We start from the raw sequence: 26,901 nt of genomic DNA, 5'->3' as shown, positions 1-26,901 counted from the left end.
GATTTATCTATACTAAGACAGTCAGAAACACACGTATCCGTTGTACTTATTTATTCAGTTTGTATATCACATATATTTTAATAAACGTAAAAAATATAATATACAGATGGAGAAATTGAAATACGTTTCGTAGTTGTTGATATTTAAACGTTACTGGGATTACTGATATTGCACTGTTAAATAATACTAAAAAAATACTAATAATAGAAAGAAACAAGTAATACTGGGTTCATTCAACATTTAGGATTGTTTACATGTATGCATTACACTACATCATTGATTAAAATGTAAATTACGTAAATGTGTCGTAGTAACTATGCAAATATACACCTATAAGTTGTTTCTCCATTAGAAATACAGAATGATTAAAACCTAACATTAAAAAAGTTTATATTAACACAAAAGCATGTTGCTATAACATTTGTTAAAAAAAGTAAATTATAAGCATATTGTGTAACATAAAAAGTTTCAAGTTATATACCATATAAAATAATTTTAAAATAAAAATTCTTTTATTTACTTGAATGTAGATAAACGAGATAAAAGTCAACGTAGAACGTTATGTCTAAAATAAACAAATTACGTGAATATTCCAAGGTATTACAGAACATGTGTAGTAGATTTAGTGTCGCGTTTATGTTTAAGTTAGTTAAATGGAATCGAGGTACTTATATAGCGTGTACAACGTCTCATTTGATTCCAATCAGTAACAGCAAAATATGATTATCTAGTCGCAGTATACTTCTTATTTGAAAACATGTTTCAATTTCGTCCTGTAATTTTAAACCTAATGAGACAGCATATCATGCATTGCAAATTTGGTGGTCCATAATCTTGCATTTTCATCGAAAAGTCTTCTGTCTCTCATGTATAATTGTCCTATTAGAGGTTCCATACAAACCTAAAATGTTCAAAAAATATAAATAAATAACTAATTTTATTTGCAATAATTAAGTTTTACTTACTTCACAATAAGGATCAGTTAATAAAGACTGTATGGAAATCAACAGTTTGCTAATAGTTAAAGCTAATGACCAGTTATGAAGAATAGAATCAATTCCAATGTCCCCATGTCTTGAAACATTAGGATGAAATATTTTTGTAATGAATCTGACAACTGGAGGGTCCAAAGGATATGTATGGGGTACTTCAATATATAAAAAGAATAAGCCTCCTTCATATGGACTTCCAGCAGGACCTTCAATTGTTGCCTAAAATAGTTAAAACTAGCAAATCTCACAAAGAATTCAGACACAAGTGACTTAAGTGTGTTTTCAAATATATCAAATGATTATCATTACCTGCCAATGACAGCAAGCTTCATCTAAATTTTGTGCGTCAATCCCGTCTAGTGGGTCGTTTCTCATTGACCGCACTTCCGTCATTAATCTATGTCTTCGCCAAGAGTTGTGATCCCATTTTGCGTTTGTTTTTATAGAAGACATAGACTTTATACATTTCACACAACAAGAACTACGCATCATGGATGAATACAACTGAAAAAATTTATAGTTACATTCTTGTTGACCACTTTTATAGACCATTTACCTCATACCAATCTTGATCTTGGTTTAACACAGGCAGTAACGGCCATCTTTTTCTTGTGTAGTCTCTCCATCTTTCTGGTTTAACACACATAAACAGTATTTCTCTCCATCTAGTACATACTTGTCCTATACTCCATAAAGAAATTTCGTCCAAATAGGTGAACATGATTATCAAGACTGAAATGTATCATTTTATTTACATGCATTATGTGCCAAAATTTTATTACCTTCTGGGGGCAGCAGTTCAATGTTGATTTGGTCCATTTGCGGTGTAAATTCAGATAATTTTTGTATTTCTCTTGCTAGAGTTTCAGCTCCTACAGACCTTATTGGATCTGGTGCAATTAGGTCTTGGGCTGACAAAATTTCTCCTCCATCATCAGGCTCTTCATTACCCGAATCACTGTCACTAGACTATTAAAAAACTATTATTAAAAAGTGTTCAATGCCAATGTCATGTTACAATAATTTATGATTTCAATGGAATCGAATGTAAAACAAATTCATAATTTTACTTAAATTTCAAATATTTGTGGCTATAATCACTAATTAACTGAGTCACTATCTTATGAAAGGAAATTGTTAAAATAACACAATGGTTTTAGATAAGAACTGACTAATATCTTAAATTAATTAATCAAACAAAGACACATATTAACAAATTATAGCAAATATGTAATAATAAGTACAGTAACATATGAATAATCTGCAAATTTATGTATTCCATAATTCAAACTTATTTCATTGTTTGTTTATCTGGAAGTACTGGTAATCCAAAAAGGCTTTAGAAATGTTCTCTTTGGATATTGTAATATTTTAAAATAATATAATTGTTTACATTTTGAAATATTAAACTAGTAAATTACATCACACATACATACCTCATAAGACACAGATAAATTCTCAGGTATTAAAGCGCTGCTTGGGTATAAAAATGCATGACAAGTGGAACAAATAGGGTCTTCAAAGGATGGTCCATAGTATCCATTGCATGTGACACATGTCATCAAGGTCTAGAATAGTTTCGTGTTAATAATACTGAACAAAATATTAATAATTACTTACCGGTAAGTCAAGAGATTGAGAATGTCCATTCAAAAGAGTGTTGTTTGAGTTGTGCAAATTGTTACTCCTACTGCCATTACATATTGTTGTTGTGTCCTCCATTTCTTCACAATGACCTATATTATGTTCCTGAGCAGCTTTACATACTCCATCAATTATGGATTTTAAATATTCATCAGTCATGATTATTAACTATAACGACATATCAAAATGAACATAAATTTAACAATTCGTACTAAAAACTCGCACTTAAAAACGTTTAGGAGTCATTGAAAGATAATAATAATATCACAGTAAATTAACAGGTTATTTCCATATAAACATTTCTTCTGTCAAAGTTGAAAGACAACTGTAAAATTTAAGGTTAGGTTTTAAATATATTTCTTTTGATTGAAAATAGAGAGCGTCAACATTCGTGTTTTATAGCGTCCTCTGTAAACTTCATCTGACCAAAAGTATGTGGTACTCTATAAATGTTTTCTTTGATTTTATTAATATATTTGAAACTGAAATAAAATGGTTTCAATTGTTGTTTTTATTTATTATTATCACAAATGTTGGATTTGATTAAGATCTGGCGATTGGGCAGACTATCAACTTATTTTGACTCTCCACTGATTAGTGATAGTTGATACGTAACAGAGGACATTGTATCACCAGAGGGATGCAAATTATTAAATTTTATAAACCAGTATTAGCTTTCTATGTCCAATTGGACAATTTGAAAAATTTTATATATATTTTTTAAATTAAAAAAAAATAATTATTTTGTTCGTGACAATCTTATAATTTTTTTCAAAGTTGAAAATTAAAATATTGACAAAATGATATCCGTTTCTAAATATAAGTTTTATTTAGTTCATTACTCGCTATAATTTATATGGAATGAAACTTTCTATTTAAAATTCCCTATGTCTTAAAATAATCTAAAAAACATTGTAAATGGTTGTATCCAATAAAGTCAGTTATTAGAATTCGAAAGTATTAGAGAACACAGAAGACATTCAGTCGAAATCTAAATATGATTGTATTATAATATTATTTGATTCTCAAAATTATTGAAATTCAATGGGAAAATCCAACATTAATGGATACGATGCGCTTGATATATTTTCTCTAGAGTCCATGGTGAAGGCATTGTTGGACTCAGTAAACTTTACATATCCAAAACAATATTTTGTTTTTTATTTACTAATAAATCAATAACTGAAGTTTGTTCATCTGAAATAGAAGTAGATTAATAGAGAAATTTTGATATAATTTACAAATTTATTATATCTGGAATTGCCTGTATATTTTAATTATATCTAGTCTATATATTTAAAACTTACCTGAACTTTCCTCTGTCATAAACTTAAAAAAAGAGGGCGTCAACATTTCTGTTTTAAAACGTCCTCTGTAGATGAGCAATTTTGAAAGTTTATAAGCTACATCTAATCAAAAGTATGTGGTACTCTATAAATGTCTTCTTTTATTTTATTTATACGTTTGAAATTGAAATAAAATGGGTTCAATTGTTGTTTTTATTAATTATTACCACAAATTTTGGATTGGATTAAGATCTGGCGATTGTACAGGCCAATCTATCAACTTATTTTAACTTTCCACTGATTAATGATAGCTGATACGTGACAGAGGGCATTGTGTCACCTAAGGGATGCAAATTATTTAACTTTATAATCCAGTATTGGCTTTCTATGTCAAATTGGACAATTTGAAAAATTTTATATATATTTTTTAAATAAAAAAATAATTATTTTTTTCGTGATAATCCTATAATGTTTTTCAAAATTAAAAATTAAAATATTAACAAAATAATATTCTGTTCTAAATATAAGTTTTATTTAGTTCATCACTCGCTACAATTTATATGGAATGAAACTTTCCCTGTCTTAAAATAATCTAAAAACACATTGTATAGGTAAATGGTTGGATCAATCCAATTAAACCAATTATTAGAATTCGAAAGCATTGGAGAATACACGAGACATTGATTCGACTTTTAATCGAAAGATAAATATGACTGATTTTCTGTGTTATAATGATTATTACTGAAATTATATGGGAAAATCCAACATATATTTTCTCTAGAGTCCAGTTAAATCATTATCGGGCGGAGTAAATTTTAGATATCCAAAACAATTTTTGTTTATTATTTACTTATGAATCAATAACTGAAATTTATTAATCTGAAATAGGAATAGATGAATAAAGAAATTGTGATATAATTTTCAAATTTATTATACTTGGGTTGCCTGTATATTTTAATAATATCTTGTCTATATATTTCAAATAAAACTTACCTGAAATTTCATCTATCATAAACTTTAAAAATTATTTCACTTTATGTTATAAAAAAGAATAATACCATAAATGAGTTTAACAGTTTAATTTATTTATACATGTTTAACAATATGTGTACTTACAATAACTAAGATAATTTAAATAAACACATTTTAACACATAATGTAACAATGAATTTTCGTAAAACTAATTACTTATCAGTAATAAGTATACAAATCAGATTTATTCTACACATCCATCCACAACTGTAATCACTTTAGCCGGCACACATTCACATCCATCGACATCAGTTGTTAACTTAAAATCTTCTTCGGATTTGAAATGATGATCTGGACCAATTTTCCGTAAATCGTCATGTTTTGTTTTAGATCTTGCTTTGCTAAAAGTCGGACGTATACTGTTAGCTCGCCTGGGGACGCAAATTAACAAATATAAATATATTTTTAAGGTTTCCGCTCCTCTCAAGGTTCTAATGACCCTGTTCATGACAATGCAGAGTAAGGTTAATGAATTAACTATTATTATATAAAAAACTAGTTTTATGTGTGTCATTTTTTACGTTATTAGTGTGTACGTGTTTATAACTAACTGTCCGAAATATTATTAATCCGTGAATAGTTTTACAGGATGTTGTACCAAGGTTTTTGGCAAATAATTTCGTTATTTGCGAAGATTTAAAGATAAAAACGTCGTTGAAATAAATTGATTATGATCTACTTTCAAAATAGTAATGAAGAATATATATTTAAATTATAAAATCTAAAATCAAGGAAATCATTTTATGCAATATCAATAAAAAAATTGTTGACAACTATTTCGTCATGAAGTTCAAAGATCTTCACATCTAAAACATGTTTTAGATAATTATTTTATTGCCAACAATTTTTTATTTAACTGTGATAAATTGTAATTTGTTGAGTAAGGATAATAATTATATTTCTTTGATTCCAAAAGTATACTAAAGTATAATATTTTTTTATATATCAGAAATAAATAAATTGGTGGTCAGCCTTGTCCCAATATCCTATAAATAGTATACTAAACTAATTTTGGGACAAAAAAAAAACACTTGAATGTTAACAAGTATCGTGCATTAATTTGTTCTAAAAATTCTAAAAGATTCGAAGTCAACATTTGCAGGTATAGGCCATTAAACTTAATAGGATTTAATAGGGGACTTCCCAGAGAATTGAAGAAACTATGGGTATACTATTCACAGCCAAATAATTTAATTGATTGGATATTTAGTGTCAACAGTGACACTGTGATGCTATTATTCTCACAATATTTGTAACATATTAAGGGTTAAAAAATGAAGCATGGAGTCCTCATTCTAATTCTTATTTCAAAATTTTCATTTGCTGTTATTCTAACGTAGCAACTTCACTGTGGTTACAGTTTTGACAATAATGTTTATAGGACATAATATGTTTCTAATTTAAAAGTCTTCATGTGAATACAAATATTGAAGAAACTTTTCTACTATAGTTATACGATTCACAACCAAAACATTTAGTTGATTTCATACTTAGTGTCAACAGTAACACTGTAGTGCTAAAAAAGATCTAAATATAGATAAACTTGCACATTCATTTTTTGTTGTCCTCATCTTGACTAACAGATTAATTATTGTCACTTTTAACAATATTTGTAATATATTAAGGGTTAAAAAAATGAAGCCTTGAAGACCTCATTCTAATTCTTATTTCAAAAATTTCATTTTTATATTTAGCTGTTGTTCTAATGTGGTCACAATTTTGACAATAATGTTTATAGGACATAATATGTTATGTATCTAAGTTAAAATTCTTCATGTGAATACAAATAATGGGTACATTAATACTCAATTAATTTTCTATTAGATGTTATTCTTCGATATTTGATCAGTTTTTGATTAATAAAATTAATTATAGTTAAAAAACAACTTTTAAACTAGATACACGAACTTGGTCTAGATCATTATATTTTGGTGGCTTCAAGGTATGCATTCTAATTTCAACCTTAAATTTTCAAAATATGTTCATTGGAACATAGATGATGGAAAAGTGTGTGACCATGACATATGAAGAATGGTATTAAATTTTTGAAAATTGCTGTAAAAATATAAAATGTATATAAAATAGTAAATATTCGTATCAGCATTATAATTATTGTATTTTAAGTAACTATTAGATTAGATATTGCCAGAGGCAGACACTATTATTTAATAAATGTATTTTTTAAAAAAGATGACTCATATAACAAATATGTACATTTAATAATTCTTAAACATCAATTTTTGGACTTTATGGGTATATTTTATAAAAATTAAGTGTTCGTATTTCTTAAACTGATAATTTAATATCATTAACTTTTTCATCGTTACTTGTTGGTACTGTTATAAACATACTATATTATAAATTAACTAATATTATATTATACATCCAAGAACGAAGAAATTATTGATTGTCAAGATCATTTGAAAAACCTTGCGTGTAAGAATTTCATTACCATTGGAAAACTACTTCCAGAAAAATTATTAATCGAATAACCTTTTCTACCATCATTCATTGTTATGATTTGAAAGCAATATCTTTTTTCGTTTTTGAGCCCACGTTTTAATATAGTGTTGTTAATATTTTTTTAATAGACCAATTAGGCTCGTTATTATTAATGATTAGGCCGAACGATTATTGTGGTAGATTTTATTTTGTCCCTGAATATCTAACTATACACATGTCGAAATAGCTCATTAATTTAAATTTTAGTTGAAATTATTATTTGTTTTGGACTATTCGTCGTATTCGATTTTTGTGATTTTCACTACGTTTAGTTACTAGAGCCCTCTAGTTATCTTAGGGCCATTGTGTGATTCTCAAAAAAAAAAAAACAAAGATGGCGATAATTTATAACAATATAATTAAACCACTTCTTCTACCAACACCAAACAAATTTTATTTGTTGGTTTTTATTTTATAGATGATATCGGTTAAAAATAATATATGCTTATGTATAATAATTAATATTTAAACTTGTGGTTGAATTGTATATGAAATATGACAACAGAAAATATAAAATTTAAAAAAAATACGTCAAATTCGTTACATATAGCAATTTTTAATTTTCTAAGTGCCCACTAGTCTTTTCAGAATGATAATGAAGTTATTACAAACAAACAGAGGTGGCGATGGATAAAAACTAACGTTAATGTAATTTTATCAACTTAAGCACATATTAGTACACTGTACTATGTTGTACTAACTTGTAAAAAATCAATAATGCTTCTTTTATACACACATACATATATGTGTATATTATATATATATATATATATATATATATATATATATATATATATATATATATATATATATATATATATATATATATATATATTAGTAAGTAATCTATATTATCACTTCACTGCAAATTATGTCAATGATTCTGATTTGCAGTAAAGTTGTGAAATTATTAATATATGTGGTACCTCAATTAACACGTCAAATAGTTTTAAACGGCCTTCACTTGAAAAAAACCGCATTGGTGAATAATATTAAATGCTAACATATTTTTATTCTAATTTATAAATTATGTCGAAATAGTTGCCAAGTAATATTTATGCTTTTATTACCTACTCCAGATTATTTTATTATCATTTCTTTCATTTACAGTTAGCTACTTTTTATACATATACAGGGTGTCCCCTGCCCCATCTGATTAAGGGGGAGTAGTACTAATTTTGGCTCTAGTCATTTCATAGGAATTACTTCACAATTAAGAAATTTTGTATTTTTTGGTACCAGTAAAGCAAAAAATTTGAGTGACAATTTTGGCTTCATTTTTCTATTTTAATTTTTTAGTAATTTTTTATAAACACCAGTGATTTCGTAAGAAAACAGATGTAGTATTTTTATATAGTTGAATGCTTTTTGGGGGTCATTTCCCCACGAAATCAAGTTTAAAATAGTCACAGTATAATTGTTTATAATATAAGTTTGTTGTGTTAATTAATCGTTAAAGGTTAACTCAGAATCCTTCAACATAATTTTGCGTAATTTTATCAATTACTTCAAATTCAATTACGGCAAAAATACACGTCGAAATTGTTCGATATAAATGTGCCTACCGACTGAACTAATACAAGTCAACATTTTTTTTTAGTCCAAGGATAATCTTGTCTAAAGCATATTGCAACATTGTAGTATGCATCAGTGAGTGAATAAAATGATAAACAATGAATGAATTTAGGAAATGGTCCAGTAATTTTTATGGCTATTGTGGTTTAATAAAAAAACAGGTATTTCTTAATTAAACAAAAAATTGTGCAATGGCTCATTGTTTTTTCTTATGGATACATGTACATGACATGTAAAGCAATAACAAGTAGAAAAATAAAAACTTATGGTATACACCGTTATGAAAGTTATTTATCTGTGTCCACAAAAGCTTCGAAGCTGTCTTTCAAGTCAAGGGCAGCTTTAAATGGCATAAACCACCTTAAAAAAAATAATAAAATTATTACATATATCAAATAGTGTGGCTCATCGTTACCTTGGCACGTTAACGAAACCACGCATGTATCCAGGAATTGATCGTTCCAAAATGTTATTTCTTTGGCAGTGCATGATAACTTCGGCAACTTCTCTAGGTTTCTGCAGGGGCATTAAATTAGGAAATTTAATAACGGGGTTTTTGCACAAGCCAGTGTCCACCATGAATGGATAGATGGAAGTTAAATGAATATTATTTTTGGGGTGTCTTCTCAACTCCTCATGGAGGGCCTCCATCATACCTCTAACTGCGAATTTGGATGCACAGTATGGCACAAGATTGACCAGACCTAACTGGCCGGCCATTGAAGATAAAGCAACAATGTGTCCGTTGTTGTTCTTCTTCATAGCTGGCAAAAAAGCTTCAATCGTCTAAAATTATATATTTTAATTATTACAATAATATTAATTATTTAAGTTAAGTACCCAGAAATGAGCCATCACGTTGATGTTCATTATTTTTTCAATTTCTTTATGTGTATGTTCTAGTAGGGGGTGAGTTGGCATTATACCAGCATTGTTGATTAAAATTGTAACGTCTCCAACGTCTCTACGAACTTTTTCAGCTACTTGAAGTACGTTCTCTCTATTAGAGATGTCGCACCTGAACAATAATCAAACATTTTCCCATATTAAAGTAAATATTGAGCAAACCCACTAATAAACAAAATACCACATAAAATTTTATCATTAGCAGTTAGTTGTATTCTGGTGGTAAATATTTTATTTTTAAAAAAAATTACGAAATTGATGTACAATGACGTTGAATTAAAGTTTATATGCTCAATTAACAACAAGTTAGCAAAGGTCAACATGCATTATGCAAAGAAATAATATATAATAATAGTAAACAAACAAATTACTGTCATAAGACATATACTTACACATATGAATAAGCCTTAGGATAATTTTTATTGGCTATTTCTTCCATTGTCTTTTTATTATTTTCTTCATTTATGTCCCAACCAACCACTGTTGCACCCTCTGATGCATACAAAAGGGCAAGTTCTTTTCCAATACCATGGCCAGTGCCAGTTATCTAAAATATAAATCGGTGTCTAGGAAATTGCTTAATTTTAACGTAATTAACTGTAATGTTTAAATTTATTTCTTTTTGTTTTTGTGCATAATTGCCCAATTTATGTGAAATTTAAAAGGTATTTTTAAGGTGAGAAATTTTGTTACTTTTCCTATACCTTGTGGCCAATTTTATATAGAGTGTTCGTTATTTAATTTTAATTTTGTGCATCTTAAAGCGTTAATAACTTACTAAAACGATTTCTCCTTTGACAGATTTTGGAAGAGGTTTATTAAAAGTATTGTATATGGAGTCTCCAATATAGTACAGTAATTTTACGAAAAAGGCTAAAATCAAACATAATGCCAAAGCAATCTCTTGCGCAATTGCTAATGCGTTTGATTCTGTTTTCCTGAAAAATAAAAATAATTTATATACGTTACATGATGTAATAAATTACGAATAATTAAAGTAAGAGATTTGTTATTTTAATTCTGTTCACGTTTTGTGTAATTTGATTTGCCTAACTTAAGAATAATTTATGATACATTTTTTACAAGGTTATAGTTTAAAATACCACTTAAATTTACAATTTATATACAATTTATCTTAAGAGTTTGTTATTTTGATTAGGACATATTACATTATATATTATTATTTATTATATACGGATAAAAAAACAGAACAGTTGTGATAAAGGAAGATTTTTAGAGCACTTCATCAAGGAATTTGCTGGTACCAAGTGAAAAACTGAACTGAATTGAAGCAACAGGCAAATTATGGATTTTACGAATTTAATTGGGAATATTTTGTTTTATTTTTTTCGATTACTTTTTAAAAAATAAGTGAAAAACAAAAATAAAATTGATAACAGATTTTAGACTCTTTTTTTCTGTCTAAATATTTAAATTCAACATTATGAAAGCTTTTCTAAAACTATTTTTTTGAGGACTGATTCTAATTTTGGTAACTAATGCGTTGTTTTAAGCCTCATTAATCATTACAAGTAGATGTATTAGAAGTGGCAGAATATTATTGTCAACCAACAAACAGATTAGATAGATATCTAAGTTGTACTATATATAAAGTGTAATAATGTTTATCAACAACTTAAAGAAAATCACAGTAACATTAATTTATACGCATAATATTTTAATTATAATAATAATAATAATATAATTTTGGTAAATTAGGAAAAATATTTAAAATTAGTTCAACAGAATTAAATATTACCTTTATGAAAATGCAAATTGTGAACATCTTAAATCCATTAATTATGAAATTCAAAAATAGTAATTTTAATGTTTATTGCACATATTAACATTAGTTTATTATAAATGTAAATGTTACTAAAATTTTGTGATGTATGATTATAACAAATATTTAATAGATTTAAAAAATTTAGTATAAATAATACTTACGTTTCTGATAGACCATTTGTTTTAAGTTTATTCATGTTGTTTAATTTCAAGCACAACTTTTAACTTTGGTATTGTTGTCGTGATAAATCACTTCTAAATGAAGTATCCAAAATTCAACTTGACCCGTAAATGCTCTTTAATTTATCTTATCATTAATAAACGTATTATCATTCAGTTTGTTGCACATGTGACTCTATCAACCTTTAAGGCATTGTGCCAGGTTCATAAATAATATCTAAAACAAACAATTTGAAATTAGTGTTTTATATATAACGTTTACAATCTAAAATATATATTTAAATAACTGGTCAAATTCCAACAGCAAGATATGACATATGTTCATAAATTATGATAAGAAAAATTGCCAAATACCACAGCAGATATTGCGAAAGCTTTAGCCAATGGGGGTGCTTAAATTTGGAGTTCTCTATGAATTTAATTATTTAGTCTCTAAGTATACCGTAATGTACTATGAATAATAATGTGGCTAGATACAATAATTAACTCAAATGGCCGCACTTTGATCTTATTGATAAAAACATAGTTAAACTAAAAATAACATAACAATTTTCAAGAGGTAAGCGCATATCAAATATTTTCATCTTATCTGTAGTCTTTTTAGTTACCATAAATAAAAACAAAAAACTTTAAGATAGATTCTGTGCGTATTCTAAATTACAAATGTACCCATTCAAAGTAATTTAAATTTGTTACCAATAATTTTTTTTCATTTTTATTTAGTTGATAAAATTTTATTTAAATTGAATTTTGTTACTTCGAACAATTGTAATAATAAATATATTTTTCACTTACACAATTTTATTTAATTTAAACAACAATATACACTTGGGACAATCGACTTGTTAATGTGCTTGTTTCTGTTTAATGCATTCTGAATTATATACTCATAATACTTCAACGAAATTACTAACTTTATTTACATTATTAACGCAATACATATATACTTAACATGTAATATAACTTTTATTAAATGATAAAGTTACATGCAAATTTACTAAACTTGTTTGGAACATTTACTTTATTTCTGTTAATAGTTGTTAATGTTAGTATTGTATTTTATCATCGTTATTTTAGGATTAAACTGTTTAATTTTTTAGTTCTATTAAATAAATGATCATTATTAATTTTTATATTTAATTGGTTTTAAGTGCCTCCAAAAATCTGAGAAGAATGGTCTTTGTTTTGAAAAATAAATAAAAGAATAATGAGAAAACTATCGTTTATTAATGCATATTATGAATAAATTACAAAATTCAATTTACAATTCTGATAAGATAATAATTATTACTCTTCCATTTAAATACAAAAACCTAATTACAAAATGTTACGTAAAAAAACAATATGATTTTATTCTAATTTAAGTATTAATTGCACATTTAAAGAAAAAATATCTATTGTAAATCAAATTTAAGTGTGATGAATAGTAATTTTTATGTACCCTAAACATTTTCGATTATAGATCAGATTCCACGCCCGAATCGATGAAATCCTTCAGCTTCAAGCCTGCCTTCACTGGAAGCAACCTGAAATAAAAATTAAAATGAGTGATGTATTATTACTCCTCTGAATTTACTACTTCAGTTTGACTGTTCAATTTTTTCAGTCTCTTTGTTGGAATAAAATGTACATTAAATTAAATTAACTTCCTTTCGAAATAAAATTGTAATTAAAAAATCAAGGTTGTGAACGTGAAATAAATAAAAATACAGATTTTTTTCCAATTTTTTAACATTATAGCAATTATTTCCTGTTGGGATTTCTCTGCATAACCGTTAAATTATATTAATTTAAATATTTATTTATATTCCAAATACAATAAAAATTATAAGTATACAGAAAATTATTTTATTATTTACTAGTAACATTTATATCTGAATATTTTATAACCATAAAAAACGAAATAAATATGCACTTACCTGACATAATTATTTAGAAACAGTAAATAATCTGGAATTGTCACATGAAATACATCTCTTCTTTGAGCTGACATTATACACTGGGCAACGTCCTTCGGTTCCAAAAGTGGCATTAAAGAGGGAAATTTAATAAATGGCTTCTTACAAAGCCCTGTGTTCACCATATATGGGTAAACCGTCGTGGTCATAATATTATAATTCTCCTGTCTAAGTTCTTCTTTCAACGCTTCCATGAGACCTCTTACGGCAAATTTCGATGCACAATATGGCACCAAATTTCTTAATCCTATTAAACCAGCCATGGATGATAATGCCACAATATGTCCGTGGTTCAGTTTCTTCATGCCAGGAAGGAACTCTTGAATGATCTAAAGTGACAGAAACATGAACTAGGTTACATTTACAAAGAGGTGTTTTGTACCCAAAAGTGTGCATAGACGTTTATTTTCATGATGCGATCGATTTCAGTTTCAGTGTGCTCCTCTAAGGTGTGGGTTGGCATGATTCCTGCATTGTTTATAATTATTGTGACGTCTCCTACTTCTTCTATGACCCTCTTGGCCGTATTTGTAACATCTTTTCTGTTCGATATGTCACACCTATAAGGACGAAAAAGCTATTTATCCCTCACTTACCTCATAATCAACTTTGATCTTCTGTATCTTCTTAAGACAAATAGATCTATTTTCACTTGGATAATTGGTGGTAAAATTTTGTACAAATCTTACACCTTGTATGTATTATATTTGTGAACGTTTACTTACATGTAGGCTGAAGCTTTGGCATATCCAAGTGCTTCAATTTCTTTGGCAGTTTGACTATTGGTTTCTGAATTAATATCCCAGCAAACAACTTTTGCCCCTTTAGATGCATACAGTAGTGCCAATTCTTTTCCAATTCCATGTCCAGCACCAGTAATCTAATGTTAAAAGTAATATTAACAGGTAAAAACAAACGAAGTGATCATACTTACTAGTACTATTTCATTCTCCACTGATTTAAGCTGTGCTGGGAATATGGTTTTAAAAATTGTCTCTCCTATGTAGAAAACAACATAGCCCATCAATATGAAAAAATCTACAATTATGTGTGCCAAATCCCTCAACTGATTAGTAAATAAGTTCGGCGGTTTGCTGAAAAATATATTTTGTTACTGATAGTGTTGTATTTCTTAACTTTTTCGTATGTTTAAAGGTGGCAGTGAATGCATTAAGGGGGAACCACGTCAAGGTCGTCCTGAAATCTGCACCACCAAAGAAGTGAAGCAGCAAAATTCTCGTGTAACATGTTTGAAAATGGGCCAGTGATGAATGAATGATTGAAGAGAGGCTTCATGCAATGAATTTCGACGAAAAACGGGTTAATTACGTCAGTTCTTGCCCTCTGGACAATAGCTTGAAGTTGGAAAACCTGGTGGAACAGTATCTGAACCCAAAAAAGATTTTGATGACTTTTGCATATTAACTAAGAGTCCAAATGATCATTGCAACTGTCGTCTGTTAAAAGTGGCACTGAATGCGTTAAAGGGGAACAACGTCAAGGTCGTCCTGAAATCTGCACCAACAAAGAAGTGAGCAGTATCTCGAGCAAAATTCTCGTGTAACATGTTTGAAAATGGGCCAGTCTTAAACTGTGATGAATGAATGATTAAAGAGAGGCTTCATGCAATGAATTTCATCAAAAATTGGACAAATGTGCCTTTTTATTGATTGTATTGTTACATTCGACGAAGAAAGAGTTGATTACGTCAGTTCTTGCTCTCTGGACAATAGCTTGAAGTTGGAAAACCTGGTGGGATAGTATCTTAAACCGAAAAAGATTTTGATGACTTTTGTATATTAACTTAGAGTCCACACACACACATTGACCAAGTTCAGGTAAATTCTCACTCAGACAAGCTTTAGTTAATAGAAAAGATGTTTTTTTACGACATTAATTATTAGGAACTTTAATGAAGCTGCAAAATAATAAATTAATTCATTTATATGACTATTATTTATTTTTGTCACAATTCTGAAGAGAAGGTCAAAACTGACGTTGTTTTCTTCAGTTTCAAGAACCCACCACAAATTTGCTTGTAGAAAATTATTGATTATTTTTTTCTATAAAAATTATTTTAAAGTTAATCATAAGAAAAAAATTACTTTTCAAACCCCTAAAATAAAAGAAAACATAATAACAATAATTTTAAAAATAATTACACATTATGCAATATACGTAAATGTTATAGATTATTAATAAGGTTACGTCTCACACTCATAATAGTAAGATATAATGAGAAATTTGATTTAAAAATAAATAAATATATATTTTATTAATTAAAATATGTGTTATTTTTTTTAGTAAATAGATATTAGTAATTTTAATTAATATTCTGTATTACTTTTTTTAAATTATCTGCTTTATAATGCATGTTGAAGATGTTTAATCGTATAAATATTGTTATAAATAAAACAACATAACCTTCAAGAAACATCAATTTTATTAAATATGTAATGATTTCCTCCTTGAAACTGATATAGTTTATAGGTATACTTACCTATTTCAATATTACAATAGATTAAATTATTACAATTTGATTGGATAATAGATCAATTCTCTTATAATTTTTATTAATAAATTGGAAAAATTTAAATGAATAAATTAAGTTTTAGGAGCTTCATTTAAGATATATTTAATACATATATAAATAGCTTGTTTATTTCATAAATTATCGACAGAGATTTGTTGTCAAATATACTATTATATAAACAAAATATTTTTAATCTTTCAACATTCAAAACATTAGTTAATCCAAATATTATTTCTATTATTTTTAATGATGATATAAACAACGTTAGTTAGTAAATGTATTAATTAATAATTATTTAATAGAACAGGTTTTGTCGCGAGACTTCATCATCTCAACTATGTTACAATAAAATTTTTATAAGTGAGAGTACCGACAACGAATATTCAAATATTATAAAATTAACAATATTCAATGCACCATAAAAAATATAAATTTATAAACACACACAAAATACTTCCACTTTCCCTTCTATAGTTATTCTGTAAAATATCCAATTATCTATCAAGTAATTTTGAGTTGTAATTGTTAACATCAATACGCATGCAATAGTACACAAACATTTACTTTTAGAATAGAATAATGTTCAATTTTGTTGGTTTGTCATGGAAATTGTAACCTTTAGACAATTAAAAACAATTTATTATAATATAAAACTCGCATGAATGTAAATGGTCGTCGAATGACATCAGAGTACCGAAACAAATAAACTATTTTACTAATATTTAATTTTTAAACAAAAGTTTGTATCACATTTTTAATAATTTGACAAATTTTGTTTCGGATATAGTTAAATAAATAATAGTTGTCGTCCTTGTTCTTATAGTCAAAGTGTAAAAATATGTAAAATATGTCTTTTCTGATTTTACGTTTAAGTTTCTTAGTTTAAAACTGTATAATAATCTATTAGTTCGTCAAAAAACTACACATAATCAGTTATATTTAGTACAAAAGTTTAAAATTTGACTGAAATCAACTGTTGCATGTCAATTAAACATTATTTAATTAGCACAAATCATTTAATACTACTTACTGACTGTTCGTTTTAATTCCATTCATGATGCAAAAATACTGATAACACAAGTAAAAGCCACTAGTAACAGAGTGTCCCTTAAATAAAGTGTCCGATGTTGCGCCGGAATTCACTATAAACAAGTTTCCCTGCTAAGAACTTGTCCAACATAATTTTGAAGGTCTAGGTTAGTAGTTTTAGTTCCTTCAACCTCAACGTCTGCTCATTATGCGAATCTGACAATGAGTCTGTTACAGCACTGCACATATTACAATATATTAAACATTTGAATTGTGTTGAAATAATTTTTCTTTTTTAAAGATTGTTGTCTTTTGCGTATCTATTAATTTGATCTTTTAATATTTTTATTTTTCTTAAAAAAAGCCTTGTTTCTGACTAGTTTATAAGGTCAAAAATGATAAAATTAATGGAAGTCGGATTAAAAGTGGGACCAGTTTTCAAGACTATCTGAAGTATTCTTTTATAACGTGCAGTCGTTGTTTTGTGTTACCTTAACATATTCTGATATTCAAAGGACGACTGCATTCGGGATTTTATGCAAAATAATTTTTTAGTATACAGTGGTGATCGTATTAAATATGTTAAAAATATTTAGATGTTTCAGGCATTTCCAGACGAAACAGTCAAAACATTTAACTCTTAAATTTTTCTAAGCACTGTTGGATTTAGTGCCAAAACCATTAACTATAGACTTACATTTAAATATTGGCACTGTTATCATGTTTAAATTGTTTTAAATATCAAAATTAAATTAATTAATTAAATTTTAATTATGAACAATTTTTTTGTTTTCTTATTACTCGAGAAATTTCCAAATTAAACACCGTAACTATTTTTATATTATTTTCACTTACTAAAATAAATAATTTTGACAAGGGAGATGGTTGTTACAAATAAAACATCTTTTATCATTTATATATTATATTTAAATAGATATTTATAGATAAGTGCCTAGCCTAAGCCGCAGATGACACTCATGCTGTAAAAAAACTACTAATATAATTCTTACTCAACAAATTATCAAAACTACTTGAAGATTTGGGGCATTCTTATTTATAATAATTAAAATTAATTTTATGATATATGTAAGTAACATATTCACGTAATTTTTAGAGTTGTTAGAAAAGTATCCTTTGATCTTTCAGAAGGTAAGCACTTTCCAAAAGCTTCAATCAATAGAGGTTCTTCTGTAACGGTCTCTTGAAAATCCTGTAAAGATACCTTTCCATCTTTATCCTTATCGAATTTTCTCATAACAATATCAACGAGATCTTTAACACTTTCTTCCGGATCTTCTTCCTGAGGTTGTTTTATTAGACAATTCCTGTAATAAAATAAGAAAAATAACTAAATATGTGAGGCCCATACAAAACATTCTCAATTTGTGGCCAGGACAATCTAAAAACTGAATTATATTATATTTATATTATTATTGTATTGTATTCTCTTTGAAATATATATAAGAGTACACTAGCACTAATGACGTCTCCCAGACCTGAGCCTGGCCGAAATTTAAAAATAAAAATATATTCATTTCAATATATATATAGAAATATAGGGTGTTTCATAACTTATCCGAAAATTTTTAACCGGATATGCACTTCTAAATAATAAATCGATTTCTAATAAAAGTCCAACAGAAAACGAGATAAAAGTTTGTAGCAAACCTTACTCTACAAAAACTGTTCAAAGTTTTCTTCATTGATCTGCAAGCAACTTGGGCCCGTCTTATACAATTTCGTCGGAATAGTTCCAACGTCCTCGCTGTTGTTCCCGGAGACGCAGATTATGAGCAACCTATTATAGCTGTTTGAAGGACTGTGAAGAGTTTGTTGCAATTTGCCTTTTATACCTTTTTTGATTATCAATCATCTTTTTTTTATTACATTGAGATCTGTAGATTATGTTACATATAATATACAGTATAATATTCATAAGAAAAATTGTAATAAATATTTAATAAGTTACAAACTTTAATAATTTTTATCTCGTTTTTTGTTGGACTTTTATTAGAATTTTTTTAAGAAATCGACTTAATATTTAGAAGTACATATCTGCTTAAAAATTTCGAATAAGTTATATATCATAACAATATATATATATATATATATATATATATATATATATATATATATATATATATACAGTGTGATAAAATTGAATTCGGTGGAACAAAGTTTGCATTCAAATTAATGGGAACAACAGTTAAATTATAAATGGATTGAATTATTTTTTATTTCGTTTCCGGTTGCTCTATTACAATTTTTACAATTTACATTGAGTATGTGGCTAAAATTTTTCGGATAAGTTGTGAAACACCTTGTATAATATCACTTCTAATATAAAAATTTTAAACATTTTAAGTCCATCTGATTTGGAAACGAAAAAAATTTTAGTCAAATAAATATTATATTATATTTGGCTATAAATTTTTTTATTATTTTATTGATTAATAAAACACCGAACAAAACAAAAATAAGTAAGCAACTGGTTATAGGTAATACAATAAAGTTATAAACGAGATCATTGGGATTACAAAGCATTTCCAGAAAACTTGGCTACGACTGTGTGTATAACTTATTCATTAGTTTTTAATTTTGTATGTATTTTAGCATAATTAAATTGATTATTAAAAAACCTTTCTGTTGACATAAGCAAGTACTGAAGATTTGGGATCCAAATTAAAAATAATACTTGTTACCTGTTACCCGGTAATTCACAGAAGTTAGATCAGTGCCATCTATGTTACTGTTTTATTATATTAATATATATGTACATATGTACAAACAAATGTGCATATTTGCAGTGATAATTATATTATAATGTATTGTGTATACATACATACGTGGTAATTTTTAACTATACATTAAAATTGGAACATACTTATGTATATTTTAATAAGAATAGCATTAAACAATACTTAAAGAGTATTCGTATGTTTTCTTAAAATACGAATGATTCATTTTCGGTAACATTGGTACTGAAGCAATTAATGTAGTACATATTAGTAAATTTAGAATGTTAAACAAATATGTTTTATGTGTAAAAGATGGCGCTTTAACATATCATTATTATAAAATGCCAATTTATACTAAAATCCATTTGTCACTGAAATTTTCATGAGGTCCAAAATTTATATGACTTTACTCATTAATATTTTCAGTTTTGCTAAACTATATGTAGAGTATAATTTTTCTTAAAATACAAATAATTCATTTTCGGTAACATTAGTACTGAAGCAATTAATTTATTACATATTAGTAAATTTAGAATGTTAAGCAAATATGTTTTATGTGTATAAGACGGCGCTTTAAGATACCATTATTATAAAATGCCAATTTATACTAAAAACCATGTGTTACTGAAATCTTCATGGGGACCAAAATTTATAATAAAAAAAGTTTATATGACCTTACTCATTAATATTTTCAGTTTTACAAAACTATATGTACAGTATAATTTTTCTTAAAAAACAAATGATTCATTTTCGGTAACATTAGTACTGAAGCAATTAATTTATTACATATTAATAAACTTAGAATGTTAAATAAATATGTCTTATGTGTAAAAGATGGCGCTTTCACTTATCATTATTATAAAATGACAATTTATACTAAAAAAACCATTTGTTACTGAAATCTTCATGAGGTCTAAAATTTATAATAAAAATAGTTTATATGACTTTACTCATAAATATTTTCAATTTTGCTAAACTACATGTACACTATAATTTTTCTTAAAATATGAATATATTATTTTCGGTAACATTGGTATTGCAATTAATTTATTACATATTAGTAAATTTAGGATGTTAAACAAATATGTTTTATGTATAAAAGATGGCGCTTTAACATATCATTATTATAAAATGCCAATTTATACTAAAAACCATTTGTCACTGAAATCTTTATAGGGTCCAAAATTTATAATAAAAAAAGTCTATATGATTTTACTCATTAATATTTTCAGTTTTGCTAAACTATATGTACAGTATAATTTTTCTTAAAATACGAATGTATTATTTTCGGTAACATTAGTATTGAAGCAATTAATTTATTACATATTAGCAAATTTATAATGTTAAATAAATATGTCTTATGTGTAAAAGATGGCGCTTTCACTTATCATTATTATAAAATGACAATTTATACTAAAAAAACCATTTGTTACTGAAATCTTCATGAGGTCTAAAATTTATAATAAAAATAGTTTATATGACTTTACTCATAAATATTTTCAATTTTGCTAAACTACATGTACACTATAATTTTTCTTAAAATATGAATATATTATTTTCGGTAACATTGGTATTGCAATTAATTTATTACATATTAGTAAATTTAGGATGTTAAACAAATATGTTTTATGTATAAAAGATGGCGCTTTAACATATCATTATTATAAAATGCCAATTTATACTAAAAACCATTTGTCACTGAAATCTTTATAGGGTCCAAAATTTATAATAAAAAAAGTCTATATGATTTTACTCATTAATATTTTCAGTTTTGCTAAACTATATGTACAGTATAATTTTTCTTAAAATACGAATGTATTATTTTCGGTAACATTAGTATTGAAGCAATTAATTTATTACATATTAGCAAATTTATAATGTTAAATAAATATGTCTTATGTGTAAAAGATGGCGCTTTCACTTATCATTATTATAAAATGCCAATTTATACTAAAAAACCATTTGTTACTGAAATCTTCATGAGGTCTAAAATTTATCATAAAAATAGGTTATATGATTTTACTCATTAATATTTTCAGTTTTGCTAAACTACATGTACAGTATAATTTTAAATGACTATATTTCAATTGTATGGTTTTTATAAAAAAAATTGTTGGTTGTTAAACTAAAAATTGATTTACCCTCTAATAATAAAAATACCAGCAACATTTTTTTCAGCCGATATAAAAATATATGTCAGTTTTATGAAAATGAGAAATGGACCTGTCGACTTGAAATTAAAGATAAAGGATATAAAAATAAAAATCTACTTACTTGAGTAACTGAAACATTTCATCTTTGGTAATAAAACCGTCGGCGTTCAAGTCATAAACAGAAAAGCAAAATTCAATTTGCTTTGGAATTGAACCTTTCAAATATAATGAAAGTCCCAAGAACCAATTTTCCAAATTAATTAATCCGTAATTTTGTTTGTCCCACACACCAAAAATTCTATCCATCAGGGAATTTTCAGTTACTATGTCGAATGTATTGTGGAGTATTTCACGAAAAACAGTTCGACAAATACCCTGAAAAATATTAAAAATATGCTTCCGTTTGTAGGAGGAAATTAATTACCGACTTCTGTAATTGTTGATTGTTTCCCAATAACTGAAGAAGTATTTGCGCTGGAACTAGCCTTTTTTCCTTTCACCTTATTTATTGTAACAAGTTTGTGATATATTTTGTACAAAGCTTCTATTTCGTTTCTGAAATAAATATATAAGATAATGTAAAAATACTATTACTTGTTAAAACTTACTTGTTAAAGAGTGTATCCTTCTTTATAGCTTCTAGTAGTTTTGGTGAACATTTGTACACATTATCTTTGTCTGACATTTTCTTCTTTTTATGTTTTTGTTTATTGTTAGCTTGACATGTAGTGGTTTTACTACTTTTGGCGCTCGCAAGGAAAATAGTAACTCCTTTCATAACCATGGCACCTCCACGCATGCTCAACCTAGGACTCATTCCTGTATGCTTCGACATCTAAAAAGATATTGAAATTTCTGTGCAACATATCGATAATTATTTGCCAATATTTCTAAATTTTTCCAATATGAAAGCCGGAAGCTGATAATAATGATTTTATTAGCTATTTTCTCGGATGTAAATTTAAAACTTGAACTCATATTATTGTGTCTCCCATTCTTTTTTATTTATTGGAGAACAGGAGGAAAGATATATAATCCATTTATGGCATAATCCATATATTAAGGATGTCACGAAAGTATGCTTGCGTGTCGAACTTATTTTTTAATAAGTAAAACTTCCTTCAATACATTTGTACATAAAATCAGGAAGTTACACAAACAAAATTACTTGTAACAATTAATGTGCTGAATATGCTGGTATAGACTGGCAGCATAACAATGTTCTATTAAAAATGAATATCATGCGATAGAGTAGAATCGATACATAGAAATATACCAATACACGCCTAACACTAATAATGATTAGAACACAATGGAAATAGCCCGAATCGCGTGAAATCCACTCACGCGATCACTGGGCCTTAAACGATAATTAACCCTTTCAATTTACTAATTTCTTTTTTAGCAAGTAATTTGATTGAAAACGTCACTCAAGATTACTTGTTTCAGATTTTCATATATAAATTGAATTGGGGGACCAAAAAAGAACAACAAAAACCTTTTCATTATTTATATAGATATTTTTTTAGGACAAATGTAATTTTTGAATTAGAAATTGTTGTTTTATAGTCTTGATATGTAGCGGGTATTGGGCTAATAGACGATATTAAGGTGACAAGGGCTGCTAATTACACTAATTTTACCATAATATAATGTATTTCAGTAACGAAATCATTGGTATCATAAGGAATATTTGAACAAGACTAAAGTTTGTACAAAAATATATTTAGATTAGATTTAAATATATTTGGAATTTTGACTTGAAGTACTTTGGAGTGATGAAGTTCAATAGAATAGAACCATATGGTAAACAATATGTTCTTCGTCTTCCAAACCTTGGATCTTAGATACACTACAAAAACGATGGAGAAAACGTTAGGATTTGGATTATCTTTTCTCGTTATGGTAGAAGACCATCAATTACAGAAAATTATTGGTAAAATGGACCATTTCGTATATAGAGACATGTAATGGAATCATTTACCAACCATAATTTACCAGTTTCATGGATTTTTATGTATGATAATGATCAGAAGCTTCCATAGTTATTTAAAATTGTTCAAAAGATAATCAAGTTGACGTTCTCGATTGACCAGTTCAATTTAATTTAATCACCGTCTATAATAAAGATCTAAAAAAGGTATTTGATGAAATCATTGGTATTATAAGGAATACTCGAACAAGACTAAAGTTTGTACAAAAATATATTAATTATCCTTTAAAATTTTAACTTGTAATACTTTGGAGAGATAAATCCAAGTTCAAGAGAATAGAACCTATGGTAAACAATTCATTCTTCGTATCTAAAATATGTTTATTAATAATCAAGGATACCTACACTGATTTAATTTTTATATATGTGAAAAAGAGATTTGATGAAATCATTGGTATTATAAGGAATACTCGAACAAGACTAAAGTTTGTACAAAAATATATTAATTATACTTTAGAATTTTGACTTGATTGGCCAGTTCAATTTAATTTAATTTACACTGATTTAATTTTTATATATGTGAAAAAGAGATTTGGTGTGAGGAAAATAATTATTTTTTGAATGGTTAAATTTTATTCCATGATATATTGCATGTAGCATTAGTTTCGTCAAAATAGGTCAATTTAATTTCGAATTGAGTAAGATACATAAATATTGTAAATAAAACGGAACATAAAAATATAAAAGTTATTTCCATGCTTGTTTAACTTCAAAACATATGTGTGATAATGTTATATAAACATGAAAATATATATAGTCTAATATGCAAGTGGATCAATACTTCGAAATCAATTTATACATCATGTGAAATTCTGCTATATTGATAAAGCTTTTGCAAACCAATACGAATATTCAAATTATTAGTTTCCATAACAATGAAAAACTTACGGAAACAATTAAAATAATTGTTTCAATTACTGAATCATTTTACTTAATGTTTTTTATTTATCTCTGCAACAATACTAATTTTTTATAATATAATTTTGCATACAGAATTTAAAAAAAAAAAAAATTTTGTTGACCAATGTTCATCGGTATTATTATAACACTTTAATTTTCTTCCTTCAGTCTAGAAATATGGATAAAATAATTATTTGATATCAATATTTCGACCCCCTGAATCTCCGTAATTGTCAACTTTTGTGTTAAGGTAAGATAAGACAAATAGATTTATTTTCACCTCGAGATTTTCTGATCTTTTAAGGACATCCTGTATACAGTGACATCCAATTTAAATAGTGCATCGTATATTTTTAACAATTTTAGAATAACAGTTTTGTTTATTTTCTTTTTTTGTTTGTTTTCTTAGTTGGTGTTTTGTAATTTTTTATTTATTTTGATAATAAAGAAGAGAAGAATTACAATTTTTATATACTAATCAAAAAGTGAAAGTTATTTAAAAATATCAATATTGAATAAACTGTGGCTTAAAGGCAGAGAATTATGAGATATTCTGAGCCATACGTAATACTACACACATAACGGCATCATTTTAATTATCTTAAATGCAATTTGACATTTAACTAATGTTTAAGATACCAATTAAAATAAAAAAAAACATGTAGAAATAATTATCCATTTAATGAAAATATCATGAACTTAAAATAATTATAATTATTACTAGATTAAGTGATGAATTAATTCCCATTTTATCTTAAATATTTTTACTTAAATATTAGACGTTTCGCATGATTGTACCTACTTAATACAGCATACATAATATGACATGTCTTTTAGTAAATTTATAAATGTCGCTACCTTTTTTTAACTTCCTACACCGACACACGCAAAGTTATTGGTAACCAAGCGAAATTTTGATAGAAAACAATATGAAGAGTACCTTGTCCAATCACTCTCACTTTGTTAGCACTAGCCAGCCATCAATTTTTATTTACTAGTCTCATAGCAACCGTGTTTTGTCGAATATCGATTTAAAAAATATATAAAACGTACGCAAAATATTAAATTTACACTTAAATATATTTATGATTTATATTTCAAAATATAATAACAAACAAAATTATACATAATTTGGATTATTACGTGAAATTTAAGGTAGTTTATATAAATTAACTGTAACCACTTCTGATTATACAAGATCTTTATATAGAGTTATATACGTATATGTATTTAAAATTTCTGGAATGGAAACGGGTAACTTTTGGATATGGATATTATGATTAAAGGATTGGTCAGTGGACACAGCAGTTTAAAATTAACAGAGTCGACACAATTTCTTTATTTTTATTATTGAATTAAAAAAATATTAATATTAATTATATTATTTGATGTTACTTAAGGATCCATTTTTCTTAAAGCGATAGGAAGTCACCTTCCTAAAAATATATTTCTCTATAAAAAATAAATTTATAGGGAATAGAAAAAATTGGGTAAGATTTGTTGGATTTCATCAGTTATGTAGATGAAATGTGAATGAGTTGATGTAGAACAAAAGCAAGAATACATTTCTTTCAAAATCAGTATTTATTAATTTGAGTAAAGTACAAAGTATACAATTATTTTCAATTACGTGACGTCTCAATAACAATTTGACAGCGGAAGGCATCATTAGTAAATTAACATATATTTCTTTTA

The 26,901-nt window shown here is 26.7% G+C and overlaps 4 protein-coding genes across 5 annotated transcripts; all 4 read right to left on the bottom strand.

Annotated features, from left to right (window-relative positions):
• Window positions 1-36: 36 nt before the first annotated feature.
• LOC109596664 (uncharacterized) lies at window positions 37-4,942 on the bottom strand. 2 transcript variants are annotated; one of them, XM_020012269.2, is made up of 8 exons: window positions 4,916-4,942; window positions 2,613-2,804; window positions 2,429-2,560; window positions 1,775-1,961; window positions 1,549-1,724; window positions 1,302-1,496; window positions 966-1,211; window positions 37-901 (listed from the first exon to the last, which is right to left on the bottom strand). In XM_020012269.2, exons 1-8 carry the CDS (start codon window positions 4,925-4,927, stop codon window positions 788-790), a joined length of 1,254 nt encoding a protein of 417 aa, XP_019867828.2. In that variant the 5' UTR covers window positions 4,928-4,942; the 3' UTR covers window positions 37-787. The 2 variants fall into 2 exon arrangements, with proteins under 2 accessions (XP_019867828.2, XP_019867904.1); XM_020012345.2 differs by lacking the exon at window positions 4,916-4,942 and adding an exon at window positions 2,862-2,937.
• Window positions 4,943-9,215: 4,273 nt separating this feature from the next.
• Window positions 9,216-12,776, bottom strand: LOC109609095 (short-chain dehydrogenase/reductase family 16C member 6-like). Its single transcript, XM_020025748.2, has 7 exons — window positions 12,698-12,776; window positions 11,885-12,119; window positions 10,716-10,875; window positions 10,330-10,484; window positions 9,872-10,049; window positions 9,447-9,817; window positions 9,216-9,391 (listed from the first exon to the last, which is right to left on the bottom strand). Exons 2-7 carry the CDS (start codon window positions 11,917-11,919, stop codon window positions 9,319-9,321), a joined length of 972 nt encoding a protein of 323 aa, XP_019881307.2. The 5' UTR covers window positions 11,920-12,119; window positions 12,698-12,776; the 3' UTR covers window positions 9,216-9,318.
• Window positions 12,777-13,107: 331 nt separating this feature from the next.
• Window positions 13,108-17,841, bottom strand: LOC109609195 (short-chain dehydrogenase/reductase family 16C member 6-like). Its single transcript, XM_020025862.2, has 6 exons — window positions 17,424-17,841; window positions 14,795-14,954; window positions 14,586-14,740; window positions 14,243-14,420; window positions 13,822-14,189; window positions 13,108-13,428 (listed from the first exon to the last, which is right to left on the bottom strand). The coding sequence occupies exons 1-6, from the start codon at window positions 17,447-17,449 to the stop codon at window positions 13,359-13,361; spliced, it is 957 nt and encodes a 318-aa protein (XP_019881421.1). The 5' UTR covers window positions 17,450-17,841; the 3' UTR covers window positions 13,108-13,358.
• Window positions 17,842-18,429: 588 nt separating this feature from the next.
• On the bottom strand, window positions 18,430-26,132 carry LOC109600596 (calaxin). The gene is made up of 5 exons (XM_020017120.2): window positions 26,065-26,132; window positions 22,922-23,148; window positions 22,742-22,868; window positions 22,435-22,688; window positions 18,430-18,747 (listed from the first exon to the last, which is right to left on the bottom strand). The coding sequence occupies exons 2-5, from the start codon at window positions 23,146-23,148 to the stop codon at window positions 18,522-18,524; spliced, it is 834 nt and encodes a 277-aa protein (XP_019872679.2). The 5' UTR covers window positions 26,065-26,132; the 3' UTR covers window positions 18,430-18,521.
• Window positions 26,133-26,901: the final 769 nt, after the last annotated feature.

This window comes from Aethina tumida, chromosome 1, assembly GCF_024364675.1.
Source record: "Aethina tumida isolate Nest 87 chromosome 1, icAetTumi1.1, whole genome shotgun sequence".
Classification (NCBI taxonomy): domain Eukaryota; kingdom Metazoa; phylum Arthropoda; class Insecta; order Coleoptera; family Nitidulidae; genus Aethina; species Aethina tumida.
The sequence above is the reverse complement of the archived record's forward strand: the minus strand, read 5'-3'. Positions and strand labels throughout refer to the sequence as shown.

Bases quoted from the DNA above. Each gene is read 5' to 3' on its own strand.
- LOC109609195 (XM_020025862.2), bottom strand. From the start codon at position 17,449: ATGAATGGAATTAAAACGAACAGTCA. The intron at 14,955-17,423 runs GTAAGTAGTATT...TATATTTTTCAG, and splicing joins GGAATTAAAACGAACAGTCA to CAAACCGCCGAACTTATTTA. The intron at 14,421-14,585 runs GTAAGTAAACGT...TCGTCCTTATAG, and splicing joins GCCAAAGCTTCAGCCTACAT to GTGTGACATATCGAACAGAA.
- LOC109609095 (XM_020025748.2), bottom strand. From the start codon at position 11,919: ATGAATAAACTTAAAACAAATGGTCTATCAGAAAC. The intron at 10,485-10,715 runs GTAAGTTATTAA...TTTATATTTTAG, and splicing joins TCAAAGGAGAAATCGTTTTA to ATAACTGGCACTGGCCATGG. The intron at 10,050-10,329 runs GTAAGTATATGT...ATTATTGTTCAG, and splicing joins CCTAAGGCTTATTCATATGT to GTGCGACATCTCTAATAGAG.
- LOC109600596 (XM_020017120.2), bottom strand. From the start codon at position 23,148: ATGTCGAAGCATACAGGAATGAGTCCTAGGTTGAGCATGCGTGGAGGT. The intron at 22,869-22,921 runs GTAAGTTTTAAC...TATTTATTTCAG, and splicing joins AAGGATACACTCTTTAACAA to AAACGAAATAGAAGCTTTGT. The intron at 18,748-22,434 runs GTAAGTAGATTT...ATTTTATTACAG, and splicing joins GAAATGTTTCAGTTACTCAA to GAATTGTCTAATAAAACAAC.
- LOC109596664 (XM_020012269.2), bottom strand. The intron at 1,962-2,428 runs GTATGTATGTGT...GTTTTTTAATAG, and splicing joins ATTTATCTGTGTCTTATGAG to TCTAGTGACAGTGATTCGGG. The intron at 1,725-1,774 runs GTAATAAAATTT...GATACATTTCAG, and splicing joins TGAACTGCTGCCCCCAGAAG to TCTTGATAATCATGTTCACC.